This window comes from Struthio camelus, chromosome 14 (genome assembly GCF_040807025.1).
Source record: "Struthio camelus isolate bStrCam1 chromosome 14, bStrCam1.hap1, whole genome shotgun sequence".
Classification (NCBI taxonomy): domain Eukaryota; kingdom Metazoa; phylum Chordata; class Aves; order Struthioniformes; family Struthionidae; genus Struthio; species Struthio camelus.
In genome coordinates, this window is record NC_090955.1 from 15,241,668 (window position 1) to 15,256,683 (window position 15,016).

The 15,016-nt window shown below is 35.4% G+C and overlaps 1 protein-coding gene across 35 annotated transcripts in view; it reads right to left on the minus strand.

Moving 5' to 3' along the window:
• Nucleotides 1-15,016, minus strand: part of SLMAP (sarcolemma associated protein) — a 99,420-nt gene that overhangs the window by 36,015 nt on the left and 48,389 nt on the right. For 15 of the 35 annotated variants that reach the window (XM_068907331.1, XM_009688232.2, XM_068907335.1 and 12 more), the window contains 6 exons: nt 14,207-14,347; nt 12,351-12,488; nt 10,803-10,971; nt 10,670-10,720; nt 9,992-10,042; nt 2,224-2,280 (listed from right to left, as the gene is read on the minus strand). In XM_068907331.1, the coding sequence (XP_068763432.1) occupies nt 2,224-2,280; nt 9,992-10,042; nt 10,670-10,720; nt 10,803-10,971; nt 12,351-12,488; nt 14,207-14,347 (607 nt within the window). The remainder of the gene's footprint in view (nt 1-2,223; nt 2,281-9,991; nt 10,043-10,669; nt 10,721-10,802; nt 10,972-12,350; nt 12,489-14,206; nt 14,348-15,016) is intronic. The other 20 variants (XM_068907320.1, XM_068907315.1, XM_068907317.1 and 17 more) reach the window with 7 other exon arrangements.

The window sequence follows — 15,016 nt, forward strand, 5'->3', positions numbered from 1 at the left end:
AATAATCTCTCCACCTGTAGATACCGTAGATGCAAAACGGCACCAGGACAGGGGAGGGAGGATGCACGGTAATTAAAAAAAAAGTGTGATACATCAATAGAATTAGCATAGGAAATTATGTACACAAGCAAGTCCTATTGAGAAAGCTTGTTCTTTTTCAAACAACAAGAGAGCAAACTGAACTACATCCCCCACCCGCCCATGAAAGAAGCTAAGTTGAAAGCAACATGTACACTTACACCGGGAAATAAGCAAGACGACAAAACAGGTTAATAGAAAAAATGTTTTCTTTCTCTAATACGAAAAAAGTTTTAGGTTTCTTGGTGCCAGAATAACGTCCACTTGTACAAGAAACAGAACGCGGCAAGTACAAACAAAGTAGCTGATCAACAGCCAGACTCTCTTCCCATCTTAAATATAACTGAAATCACTAGAGAGGGAGAGATGGAAAGCACACTACATTTAAAGCACATTAGGGGTTCAGACTTGGCACTAACTCCAAACATGACTTCAGTTGACTTTCAATGTCATGACCAGAATAGTAGCTAAAAGCTTCATGTTCTGCAGTTCTTTACTTAAAATGAGGAGAGCACTTCCCCATTTTTAGAGATGAAATTTTTAACTAATATCTAAAGATGTTGCAACACAAAGCATTATAAACGTATCAAATAGATTCCAGCCCACAAGACTGTCATTAAAACTCTACTGCTTATTAAACCAAGTAGATCATTCCTATTTAAAGCTAAAGTCTTAAGAAAAGTATATCCTAAAAGCCTCACCCACGCAGGTTGTATTAGTGGCCATTCCAGACGTGCTAAGACGAGCAGTGCCTGTATCCAGCTAACTTTACCATATCTGGTCATAAAAGGAAGCACAGTTTTCTTGCTCTGTGCAAAATGGGAGGAACAGTGCAAGCTCCAAAAGCTGAATTAACCCCCTCTCTCCCTGCCCCCCTGCACCCCCTAATCTCAGGTACCTGAGCTTTTCTCCTCCTCCTGAAACGAGGAACAGGATTAGGCACTAGAGAAAAGATGTATAGGTTTCTATATTTGAAACAGCAGAAGTCAAAAAGGTAAGCGGTTTAGAAACCTGCTTCCCAATCTGGAGCCTGGGACACACTAAAGACCATATTATATGCTGTCTATACTATAGTCTAAAACAAGCCTGAGAAAGCGCAGTCCTAAGCGCAACTCTTTCCTTTAATATATTATTTCACAGCAGTTGTCTCTATTTCCCATAATAAAACTGAGCTGAATAAATATAGTCAAAATGATGAAGTATATTAAAATGTGTTGACATCATACTTATTTGATGAGTTAGAATATATTAACAAATGCTAAAAATAGCTTATCATTTTGCAAGATAACTGGCATGCAAGTGTTAAGTTACAGTTATTGTATGCATTCTTTTGCCAAATATGGCAAGTCATCTATAGTTTACTCACTCAGAGAAACACGCTAAAGGTGCAATTTCACATATAAAATAAGGGACAATAAATAAAAAAAGAAGTCTCTAAAATACCAGAACTCATAACAAGCTAATATTTATTCAATGCAGTAACACTATGCAGGAGGATAGAAAAAAAGTTAGCATGTCAAAATAGTAATGAAAAAACTACAGAATTGGAGTCAGCCTACAAGTCCAAACAATCTTACATCACTGACGCATAGGAAATCCCAATCCACAAACTTTGTAACATTCCTGACTGCTGATACTGCAAGATAAGGATTATCTATCTTGACAAAATAAATCTTTTCATATTAGATCCTTGTAGTTCACATGTTTTATACTGAAGAGCAAGACGTTAGAGGCACGTTTTAATTTTTTTCACTTGCAAAAGTCAGGTTTAGGAGTTTAATAGCGATTTTCAAATTGTGAGGGTATAAGTTAGAAAGAAGTCAAATTAAAATACACTTTCACTCACCACTTAAATGAGACCAAATATCGTTTCCTAATTTCTCTTATAATAAAAATAAAGATCTGTTTGAAATTTATTCAGGAGCTAGAGATTTAAGTTGCAAAAATTATTATTTGTCCTTCAAACTTCTTTACCCTAAGACAGTATTTAGAACAGAGTTCCATAAACAATATACCTCCCTTTCATAGACTTTCTTTTTTTTAAATGAATATTCAACAAAATTCAAACTGCTGGTTTAAGCCAAAATATGCATTAAAACATAAAAAAAGTGTTTCAAACACAGTTAAATAATCCAAAAGTCTAACCTTTCAAAAGCTTTGTTTCTTCCACTTTGGTTAGATGTCCCTCGTCTATGATCTTGTCTGCCAAACAAAATAAGTGTTACTTTCCAAGCACAAACTAAGCAAGCTTTTCCCTGTACGCATCTAGGCGGACTGCATTCCATGACCAAATTAAAAGCTGATAATGTTACTTCCTACTCAGGCTTGAACAAAAACTTTATTCTGGCATGGAATAACAAAACAGAGCACACAAGTCTACTGAAACTTTGTGATAAAGTGCATAATTATTCCCTTGGCAAGTTACTAAGTAACTGACATTATTAAATGCTTCAATTCACTAATGAAAGGCTAGGCAGTTTTTTTAAAATGAATTTTTATTTAACTGGGAGTAATAAATAATTAATACATTTTCAGAGTTAGAGTAATCATAAAGAGGAATCCTAAGAGCTGCATGCCCAAAATAGATAACCACCAGATACAGCAGAAATCTGGAAATACACCATGCAAAAACAGCATCTGAGAAGCCACCTCCGTATCGTAACTGCTTCAACAGTGCCCACAGATGATATACAGCATTAGCCTTTCCTAAAACTTTCAGAGTGCTGCACAAATTTCCAAAAAGCTGTTCGCTCATTACATTCAGGTGCACAGTCTAGTTTGCTTATAGCATTGACAAGGAGGTCTATCCATACATCAGGTGCACTAAAAACGCATTAAAAAGGAATTTGAGAGCATATTGCTAACTTGCAAGACATGAAGGCAAGCAGCAAGACCAAGGGGAGAATAGATATGGATTAATGGAGAGGCGACTATTGAACTAGTAATTAATGAAACGCGCTCTAACAAACAAACAAAAACATTCAAGTTCCTTAACAACGGGTTAGCAATACCAACGTGCAGAACTGCTGAGGGTCATGTTACAGGTCATGGCATTAATTTCTGTGCAGTACTCTGGTGTTTTAGGCAATTAGGAATGCTTGCAGGGGCATCCTAAGGGCTGTTATAACCCTTTCAACACCAGGCTTGAAGCCTCTCTCTGCTCTCTGTGCTCTCCCTCCTGGATCCCTGTCCATCAGGCAGAGAAGGGATTTTGCTGGTTACCCCACGCACTGTTAACAGTAACTGAGACAGACAACAGGACAAACAGCACGCACAGTTCAGATCAAGGAAGTCAAATGACAGCAAATCTTTCAAACTCTTCCCACAGGAATAGTGACCTTTCATCAGTATTTCTAGATTCAAGTGACTCTGAAGATTTAAAAGTCTCTCTATTCCTCTGATGGCATGTTGCTGTAGCCATGACAATCGGAGGACATAGGCAGGACAAGACTTGCAAGGAGATATCTCTTCCAACTCTTACTGGAAAAGAAGGACAAGCTTTCACATACACAAAAAGCTGGGGTCTGAAGAAGGGTTCACGGTGCCAAAAACTTGTCTCTCTGTCCCTCCCCAGAAGGGTCAACCCATCTAAAAGAGATGCTCCCTCCACCTATCTACACACATCGCCCTGCCTTTCTACAACATTTTTACAAATACCGTTTCAGAAATATGCTGAACTGCACTCCAGATTTTCAGGATTGGATTCTGGTCTCAAGTGATTGCAGTAGATCACTCATGATCCAGTTCAGATCAGTCGCCCATTTGTTAGAGCTGAAGAAAGGCACTGTGCCTCAATTAAGGAGGGCACAGCGGATGGACTCAAGGCACCACAGCCACAAGCAGAGTTACTGGATGATATCAGCCGCCCTATTCTGTTAAAAAAAATCTAAACAAAAATCTTTGTATTTGATTACTCCAGGAGCCAGCTGAGACTTTAAGGGGGCAAAGAGGGAAGGCAGCAAGAACGTAACTGAGGAATTCAGCCCGTATGCCTGGAAAATAAGCTGAATGTAAAAAACCTGCACCCACAGTAGCTACCAACTGCTTGATGGGGAGGTGTGAACTCCTCATCTGTGTTGGTTGGTTAGCTTAAAATAAGCTTCTATAACTGCTTTCTGGAAGAAAATTTGGCATCATGAATTGATGGATCTTAGAGTCTTCACAATTCCACGACTTACAACCATAATAATCATAATACAAAACAAAAATTACTCTCAAACTCTTGCACTGTTTTTTTACATTTTTAAGAATTCCGAATCGCTTTGACTTAAAAAAAAAAAAAAAAAAAAAAGAACTTTTTAAAAAATTCTTTTGCTTTTCCATGGTGGCTTACTGCCTTCTAATGCTTGTTATGGCAGTTTGAATTTCAATATTTGCACAGAAGTGTACTTCTTGGCACTACTTCTTCAGCAAACTTCAGTAATAACATGCAGCCCTCTTCCCCAACATGACCCAAAGCTGGCACAGCTAGTATTTTTCACTGAGTAGCTGACATCTCTCATAAAAATAAATATTAAAAAAAAAAAATCCGTGCTGTAAAACAAAGCATCAGTGTAGTTCAAAGCTAATCAAAAATAATTTATTTCAACATACCTGGGTATATTTATACAAACAGAGAATTGGATGTTGATGCCATTAAACTAAATGGTATCTTATTCTGCTAATCTGTATTCTGTCACTACGCTAGTCACTGAAGACGGCGGAATCCAGACCACAATCACAACTTGTTAGAGAAAGTTAAAGTAGACACACCTGTATCTTTAAAAACGCCCTTTTTTGGATCACTGCACCTTTTCATATTATTATTCCAAAAACAGTTTAGTAAATGTGACCATTTTAATAAAGAAAAACATAAACGAACACCACCACAAAAATCCCATCACACATTTTGTCCCTAAATCAGTGTGCATTTTTGGTTACCAGAAAAGAAAAAGGTGAGGATCTCAGCAAAAATAATTTCCATCTTTCATGTTATCCAGGGACTAGTAATCAAACAGCAAACTAGTAATCAAAAAGCAAACACTTAGCAATAAATACGATAAGTTATTGAAAGTTTTACTGAAACAACATCCTTTGAAGTTAAGCTTTGCAGTTCACCTTCAAGATAGTCTTGAAGATTTTCTGTTGCTGATGAAGGCAGTTCAAAGGCAGCTTTCTTTCTGGTTTTTAAGGGTTTCCCATCCTTTTAACTTAAGGATTCCCTTTTAGATTTAGGCTGCTTATTACTATGTGTATAATACAGGCCTCGCATCATAGAGCATCTGATAGTTAAGGTGTCTTAACATTACAACGATTATTTAAGTAAACCCCTGTTCCGCACACACAGCCATGTTTGTGCTGCTGCAAAAACTTAATCCTTCAGGGAAGCCAGTTTTGAAGGCTAACAAAAGGAAATCCCTTCCCCCCAAAACCCACTCTCTTGATCTAGTCAGGAAAAAAATAGAAAAAAAAAAAAAAAGTATTTTAAAAGTACCCTCTTGAAAATGCAGTTAAGTACTGAAACCTAACAGCAGTTTCTTAAGTGTAAGAAAAAGCCCCTTACCTCAGGAAAAACTACTATGAAAAAAATCATTTAACAAATTTAATAATAACAAATTACAAAAAAATCCAGAACATTCTGCATTTACTTTCTACAGTATTGTTCCTTCAGGTTAGGTGATAACAAATTACTTCCACCAAGCTTCCATTGACAAGTTCATAACTTTGTCAAAAAGGTTAACATATGAGTGCTATATAAATTATAGTAAATTTAGAATACGTAACGTGATACATTACTGAAACATACAACTCCATAGCACCGATGTCACTAGTTGCTCCCGTTTGTTAAATCAGAATCAGGCATTAAGGAAATAAGAAATATATATTTAACCTTTACTTTTCAGCATTTTATTCGCAGCTTTAAAAGGGCACTTAAATTTTTCCTCAGTCTTTACATGTATTAGTCTTCATATTTAACACCCTTTTGAAACACAAAAATATTTATTTTTAACGCATTACTAAATATTTCCCTTTCCTTGCTAAAGGGACTCTCACCACACTGAAACAGTGGTTGATCTGTGAAAGGAGGACAGTTCTGTGGTAAAGGTCCTAAAATTGGGCTCAATTCCCAGGTTTGCCCAAGCCCTTCTATGTGACCTTGTTCAGCTCCCAACTCCATCAAAACCTCAAATCTCTTCAAAGTGGCGCTAACATTTCCCTGCTGAAGAACCACAAAATCCTTTGACCTCAAGAGCCTATCAGCCTAAAAGGCTGCTTTTTACTGCACAAACCAGCAAAGTGTGCTGCATATTGACAAATTGGTTAAAATAATTGTTTCTGATATCAGAAACCTAGCTGATGAGAGCTAATGTATAATACTAAGCTGTACTATATTCCAAAATTACCCTAAAAAGTAAATTCAAATTTTTCTAACCCACAAAGACAAAGTTTTTGAAGACAGACCCATGGCTATAACATATTCTTCATCTTCACACATTTATTGGCCATTTTACATGATCTGCTTCTAAGGATAAGTTTTTTCATACTTTTACATAATATATGGCGCACAGAGAACCTGAACATGAAAGCCAGATGTGATGCAACTCACCACATATCATAAAAGTAATTTCAAAAGCTCGGTTCTACTCAGCTTCTTCATTGGCCTGGTACGTGAGCAAGTTGTTTTTCACTTCCGCACCAGAATTTCCACGTGTGCAATGAGACAAAATTAACACCTAACTATCATCTCCTTAAAGCACTGTGTTATAAGGAGAGACTAGAGACGCTACAGCACATTAGTTCTTAGTTCCTCTACTCAGAATATGGCTCTTTTTCTACTGTGGCTGACAATAACACAGAACAACGGTATGGAATCCTTACTCTTGCAATAGTTTAAGTATTATGCCCATACATATACCTTGAGGACTTAACCTGAAGTTCTGAAGGACAGTGAGACAACAGGAACCTTAAAAAGCATACTGAGTCCAGTTTTACCCTTTTCCACTTAAAAAAAAAACTACCTAATTTTATCCACAGCACCCCCAGCCAAAAGAGGGGGGGAGGGAGAAACAAATCTCGTCTCTAGATCGCGTAGAGCATTTAATTATGAAAGAGTGCAATTGCATATAGACAGAGCAAACCAATTTTTTTTTTTTTTTTTTTTATCCCTTACAGGCTATGTAGCATGAAAAAAAACTCTTGAACTTCTGATTTCTAGTTTCAGTTGTGAAATCTTTTCCATATGCAAAACATCCACAATTTCCTTCACTACAAAAGTAGCTGAATCTACATTACAACCCCTAAATCCTTAGCTCTTCTAAAATAACACAAAACTACTCAGGAAAAAGTAGTAACTGCCTCCTGCTGCTTTCTAGAGGGCAAAATCCAAATTCTGGCAGAGAAAATTACTGCCCATCTGCGACCACACAAGGGCTGGATAAAGGGCGGGAGGACAGAGAGATGCACAGACTGTCACGAAGAGAACAGAGGCCAGCAAGCTCTAAGGAGAGAGAAATGCGGATGGACACACTGCTGTCCCACTGCTACTCAGGGGATGGAAGAGGCTGTATGTCTTCATGCATCTGCCCAGATGGCATTTTGCATCTTCTGTGATTCAATATAAATCAAAAAGGGGCTGCTGCTTCAAATTTGAAGAAAGTCAAGTAAAGAACAACAGTACTTTGCTATCTACTTGTTACAGTCTCATATTAATTTTATTTTGAGGTCATATTTCAGACAACTTGCAAACTTAAGATTGGCAGTATTTAAAACGCTAACAAGGAGACTATGGGCACAATTTTAACATAAAAATCATGTTCAAACAAACTCTTTGGGACTCAGTAATTGGAATTCAGGCATATTACTTAATTCCTAATTAATATCTATTAATACTTTTAATTTTCTACATTTCAGTGTGATCTTATCAATTATTTCTCTGTAAAACAATATATATTTGCACTTGAAGCTTGAACACTTTCTCTTCATATTTATTTTCCATTTTAGGCTGCTTGTGTTCAAAGTACTGTATGATTTCTTAAAAAACCTCAACATCCCAACCTTCAAAGTCTTCTTACAGTTAACATGATTAGAACAAAGGCTCATAATGCCTAATACATTACTTTAGTTTTACTCACTAAAGTTAACTATTTTCTGATGTGCAAAATTCAAAAGAGTAAGTTAAAGGTAAAACTATTTTTTTTAGCTATTTTATCAAGCGTTATGAGTACTGCCAATCTAAAATTATACAACAACAAGACAGAACAATCTATCCCTAAAACAAAGTATGGCACACCAGAGAAGAGGCGGCAAACCAAAAGAAATTCTGGATGCAGCAGACCAAGTCTCCTGCTCACTAGTGTCAGCGTGCATCATAGCTAAACGCCTAAAATGCTAAAACATTAAGGGACTAGTACTCAGATTAAGCAAAGATTTTTAGTCTGTTAGTGTTTAACAAATCTTTTCTGCTGCAAATAAGACAGACATGAGGTTATACCATGATTAACTACTTCCATTTACGTTTTACTCTCCCATTAAAGTCCTAGTTAAGAAGCCCTTTGTCTATAATAAACAAGAAAATAGATGAAGAGATTTAAGAACTACTGCACAGAGAGCTTCACATTTTGTTTCAAAATGTACTCAGTAACTCTTAATGCTGTAAATATCAGCTAGAACCACCAAGTTCTCTATATAAGTGCCTCCGACCATCCAGTACATAAACCACCCTTTCTTCACAGAGGTTTCACTATCCAGCAAGACACAGCAAAAGCTGAAGAAAGCTACATCATGCCAAAAATTGGAATGAACATAAAGGGACGAAATTATTTTAGATAATGGAACAATTTTTTGAATTTAGAGCCTTATCTGGAAGCGTCTCAGTTAAACATGGTATTCAGAACATTCATTCATGCTTTGAATATTTAAAAATGCAAAGTTTTAATACCATAACTAAAGCAGCATGCCAGAAATAAACAAGCCTGCATTATAAGGAAAATGAGAGGTCCTCAAGTTAAGTACTGCAAAAGACTTCATGAAGTTAGATATAAACCGATTATATCATCATACTACCTTTTCCCATTGTGTCACTCAAATTTTTTTAAGCATTCTGATCTGAACCACTGCACAAGTTTAGTGATCCAAAAGTTAGGCTTTTCAGGTGCGCTCTCTCTCCTTTTTTTTTTTTTTTTTAAATATATGCTACATATAGTTCTGATCTGGAACATACAAGCGAACTGCATATATGGTAAATAAAAATTATCCTGATAACACACAGTTTGACAACATAAAAAGGGAACCTTATTCTTATCAGATAATTTTATTCAAAAACCTCAAGCATATATTAGGACATATGTCAGTTAAAAAAAACTGAGTTTAAACTAATTTGTCTTAAAAACCCGCAAATTGCTTTATCTGTATTTCTTCCCATTTTACAAGATGCCCCTGAATTTCCAGAAGTTAGTTTCCATTATTTATACATTTCATATTCTTCTTTCTTTCATAAAATCGTTAGCAAAAAGTAGTTTTTACTGAATTTACTTACCACACCCAATTTACTAGAAAAGGGTATAACGTTTGCGTTGCAAGGGAAAATAAAACTGAGAGAGGGAGTCAACAATGAAAGTTTTGCCACTTTCTTGTGTCACAAGTCTGACATCATTCAGTAGACTCCCACCAATTTCTGTTGGTGTCCATAAAAAACAACAAAAACTCACACACACAGTAGAAGAATAACTTCCAAAATTGGCTCCTCATGTTTCACAGAGTTTCCTAAAAATGCCTAAACTAAAAGCCTAAGCAAAGTGCTGCTTAAAACAGTGGACAATTTTGATTTCCTTTTGTAAGAAAATATTAGCAAATATTCAAAGTAAAACTTCAGAGAACAAAAATATTTTGTTCAAACATCAACCATAAGACAAAAGGTAGCCTTAAGATACACTACCTTTTTCTGTGCTCCCATTAATTTTAGGTATGAAGTCGTCAACTTGTATGCCTAGGATTAAGAAAGGGTATTATTTCTGGAACCAAGCAAAAATTTGGGGGGGTTTCTTTTTTAAAATAAATACAGCACTGTAAAATGCAGTTGGCTTTCCATATTGTCTCCTCTTTTCTAAGTATCTAACAGTAAACTAAATCAAACAAAACTGGTAAAATTTAACATTATTTTCCTGCACTATATTATTATGTTTGTTCAAACATACATGAAGTTATTATCACCCAGAAAATTATTGCTCATCATATATACATTTGTACATACACACACACATTTATACATACACATACATTTGTACCTACACACACACATATGAGTGAACCTTTAAAACTTTTTGGGGGGCAAACCCTGCTGGAAATTTAGCTATGGACCAGAAGTCTGAACACTTACAACAGCAGTGCCCTCTACTGGCATTTTGTTATGGCCACACATACTTCAATGTTAACAAAGGATACAGGGGGAAAAAAAAAAAAGAAAGAAAGAAAGAAAGAAAAAAATCAATAGTATCACTGCAAATATGTTACTCTATTGCCAGACACCTAGACTACACGATTACTATAATGAAATAATTGAACAGGAAGTAAACTCAAAAACCAGCTTTAAACAAGAAACTGATATCATACCTACCTAAACTGTTGTGTTCTTTAAGAGTTTTCTCTTGAAGATGTTCTAACCGTACTGTAAATAGAATTCCAAGAAAAAGATATTTCACAGATTAAAAGAAATAAATAATAAAATTTTTTCCTCACTAGGGACTAACCTTGTAAAGCAGTTAGCCGTTCATTGGTGAAGTCATTATCAGCTTGCAAAGCTTCTATTTTTGCTTGAAGCTCTTGTTCTCTCTCTTCCATTTCATCTATTTTATGCTGCAGTTCTTTTTTCTCAGCCAGTCCTTTCTGTTGGATTTCCTCTTGTCTTCCTTCTGCTACCTGCTCCAAAAAAGCACCAAACAAATCAAAACTAACTTTAAAAAACAATGAATTTCCCTTGATTTTTGTAGAATTAAATGTGCAAAAGGAAATTCTTTGTGCTAGTCACATAAAGAAAGTGTAAATAATGTAAGTTTTTTCTACTCTTATTTTTCTATAAACTTCACTTTTTTAGCTTACAGAACGGTAGTTTCTCCTGTTCTTTTATTATTATTTTTTTTAACTAACTCCAAGACTATTTCTACCAGTATTTCTCCTGCAAGTCTTAATTATCTAAATCATATGCCGTCTTTTCAGCACAATAACAGAGAGAAAGAATCTCAAAGCATATTTTAACTGAATTTTAGTCTGAAGTACCAAGCACATAAGTTTTACCGAAACAGTACCAGGTCCAAGAACTAAAAAGCACCCTAAGTCTGCCAGGACCTCAAATCACTAGTCAAAAACCAAGGATTCTTTCTGAACTAAGTTTATATTGCCACAGATAACTGGACTGAGAGCCACACCTGTTTCCTTGCTGGGTTTCATGATAAAGTTGAAGACTTTCCTTACCTCCCCCCCACCCCAAACTAAGTAAGAAATATCAATTTTGATCCTTCTGTGCACATTCGCAACAGTGATTAATTCATATTTGAGAAACCAATGGCCTTAAGACCAGCAATTTATGATTTTAATTTGGAAAAGAAAATCTACTGGTTGAGGTACTGAACTAAGACACAAAGAACCAGAGCTCAAATTCCAGTATTTTATCCAAGACAAATACAACAATTGCCTCACTTCTACCACCTTCCTTCTCTGCATCTTCTGCTTCTCCGGATTGCAGGCTCTTTGGGTACTGGCTTTTTCATAGTGCAATTATTGTGTTCTCCACCGTAAAGGATGTTTGCATATTGAAAGATCTAAGTTTGGTTTATAGCAAACTCTGTAACATACTCCTTTTCCTGGGAGCTAAACCATATTATTACTGTGATTATAACTGCACAAAGAGGCAATATGAAACAAAAATTTCTGCCTAATTCTAGTTTCCATTCTCACTAACTGTAAAATGTCTTAGAGTGAGAGTTATTTGTATATATAAAAGCAGCTGAATATTAAATTCTACGTAAAGTTATACTGCAGCTCCAACAATATGGTAACTTCAAATGAACAAAAATGGGACCCTTTTTAGCAATTTACATGACTGATGACATTTTCAGGTATGTGAAGTGCAATCCTAAGGAATACATTTTAAAAAATTAGTGCATCATGCTTTCATTTACTGGTTGCTTGAAAAATTTCTTAATCTTTAGCTTATTTTATTGCTACATTAGAAATTAAATTTTATTTATTTCTTCCATACATTGTAAGTCACTGTAAACCAGATAAAATTATGTTATTACCTTTAGTTTGTCAGAAAGGTCTTTAATTTCATTTACAGCTCCATTGTACTTATTAGCTAATTCTCTTAATTCTTCCTGAGTCCGCTCATTCATTTCTTTCAGGTGAGTACATTCATCTTCTGTATTACTTAAACTCCGCTGTAAGAAAGAATTAACGTGCAATAAACAAGAAACTGAAGATCAGTAAATTACAAAACATTCAGGTTAATCTATTCCCCCTACTCCCATTACATTTCTGCACGCAACTAATGAGATTTTAATGTGTTGTTCCTAGTCATCAAGGCTAAAACAAACAGATCAAGTCCTGGTAAAAATACTGTCTACACAAACCACCTTTGTAACATTCCACTTAAATAAAAGAACACAGTATGTGAAATGATATTAGCTTCATGTGTGCGGAGGAAGAAAAAAAAAAAAGGAAATACAATTAATTGTGATTGATAGGAATAAAGAGCTCAAATGTATGATCCACCTTCCCTGTTCTCCTCTATCTTATTTACAAAGAACTGAAAGTTTTATCATCTTCTTGTGATTCAATGTGATTCATAGACTTCATCACACCTTTTATCCAGTGCAAGAAAGATTTAACACATTTTATAAGTCAGATGGCTCTAAGGAAGAGTTCTAAATTGTTTTCTGCATTTCATAATGTGGACAGGCACCTAAACTAAGATCATCTTAGTAAGTACTCAAAAGGCGGCTGGCTCTTCTGGAAGCTAGGAATGCTCCAGCAGGAGTTTGTGTTAGCTGGTACTAAAGCTGCATAGCCAAATGGTATATGATGTTTCGTCCTCTTAGCTCAAGATGTATTTCTTCATTTATGTCATAATACACATAGTGAACATTAACAGATTTTTTTTTGGAGGTAGTAAGCTTTAATTTATAGGTCTCCATCACCAAAATAGGCCAAAAGACACATTTAAACAAATATATTCAAAACTACATTATTTAATTTATAACTATCAAAAGACAACTTTCAATCAGAAGCCAGTGATTCTTCTACGTGCGAGGCAAAGAATTTGACAGGGAGAACACATCACATTAAGCTTAAATTAATATTCTTCTCCATCGCACAAGACCTGAGCTAAACAGGATAAAGTATAGTAAGCAAGTCAGAAGATTATTCCTTTACTGCAGGTTTAGGAAGGAGGATGAAGTTTGAAGTAAACATGAAACTAATCACTAGAAAACCTGTCAAGAATTACTACAACACGAAAAGGCGTGTATAACTGAAATCTCACAAGTTGTTATTATTTTTTTTTAAACAATACTATATACATGGCATTCTGTATAAGAAGTGCATGCACATAATAATTGAGTCTTAAGATATTTCTTGACCTAAAGGAACACAGCAAATAACAATAATGGAAAGAGAAAAATAATGTTGGAAAAGATAGTAGGGAGAGATACCACAAGGGCAGAAATCTTATTTAAAGACAGACAGACAACGTCCAGTAGATTTAAATCTTAAAAATTCATTCTTAGGTGAAATTTGCATAAGCAGTTAAGCTTATATTTCCATAACTTTTACAGTTTAAACGTGGTCTAATAGCGATTTTCCTAACACATGAATGTCATTTTTCCCCTCACTTATTTCCTGTGGCACACTAACTCTTGTAAGACAGCCTCATTAGTTTTGAAGCCTGGAAAAGGAGAAGTTTAGCCTAACTTCTTATTAATTGTTTAACAAGCTAAGTATTGTCAGATAGGAGAAATAAACAATACTACTTAATACATGGCAACTGCCACAATACCACACAAATATCGGCACATTACAGGCAACAAAACAGGGATCAAAGAAGTAGAGTTATAACTATTTCACCATTTCCAGAAGACTAGTCAGGAAGTTTCAATACCTCCACTTCAGATAGTTTTCTGACCACTTCAATTTTCTCCTGTAGGACCCGCCTCAGGGACTCTTTGGCTGTTGTCTCATAGTTGTGTTTGTCTTCTTGTAATGCTATAAGTTCCTTTCGTATACTGTCTTCTGTTTGATTCTGTAAAGAGTAACATAAGATAATTTAGATACAAAGATAGAATATAAATCAAGTATTTTGTTGATTAAATGCATTAAACTGTGGTAAGACCTGTTCTGTTCCAAAATATCTAGCAGTTTCCGATACACAAGAAGAAGTTATTGGCAAAATTAATGGTCACAATTCTTGACACAACAGGGCGTTAAGTCAGATATTTGTCAAAGTGTGCATATGGTAGCATACTTTCTACAATCAGCTTCGGTTACAATAGAACTTTTTGACTATAAGAAAATCTAAAATTTCACATACCAAAAACCTATGAGAGGTCCTATTTGAAAGGCCTCAAACAGGGCCTGCAGAAAGAGTTTTTAAGCTAAGTACTGGTGAAGAGAGAAGAAAAGAAAAGAAAAGAAAAAAGTGGCCCAAACAGCAAGCAATCCACAGCTCACTTGTTACTTTGTCTCTGAACTGCAGACAGAACTTTGATAATGTCTTTTTTCAAATCCCTATTTGAAAAGGAATATGCATAGTAAACAGGACTGATGGAACGATTACTTCTTGTTGATTACAGAAATTCCTTCTGTTTATTTTGCTACATAAATGTTTATATGTGTATACAGAAGAAACTACCAGTTTGGGCTACATAAATCCTGAAAAATAACCATTTATCTAGATTTAAATGATTCCAGG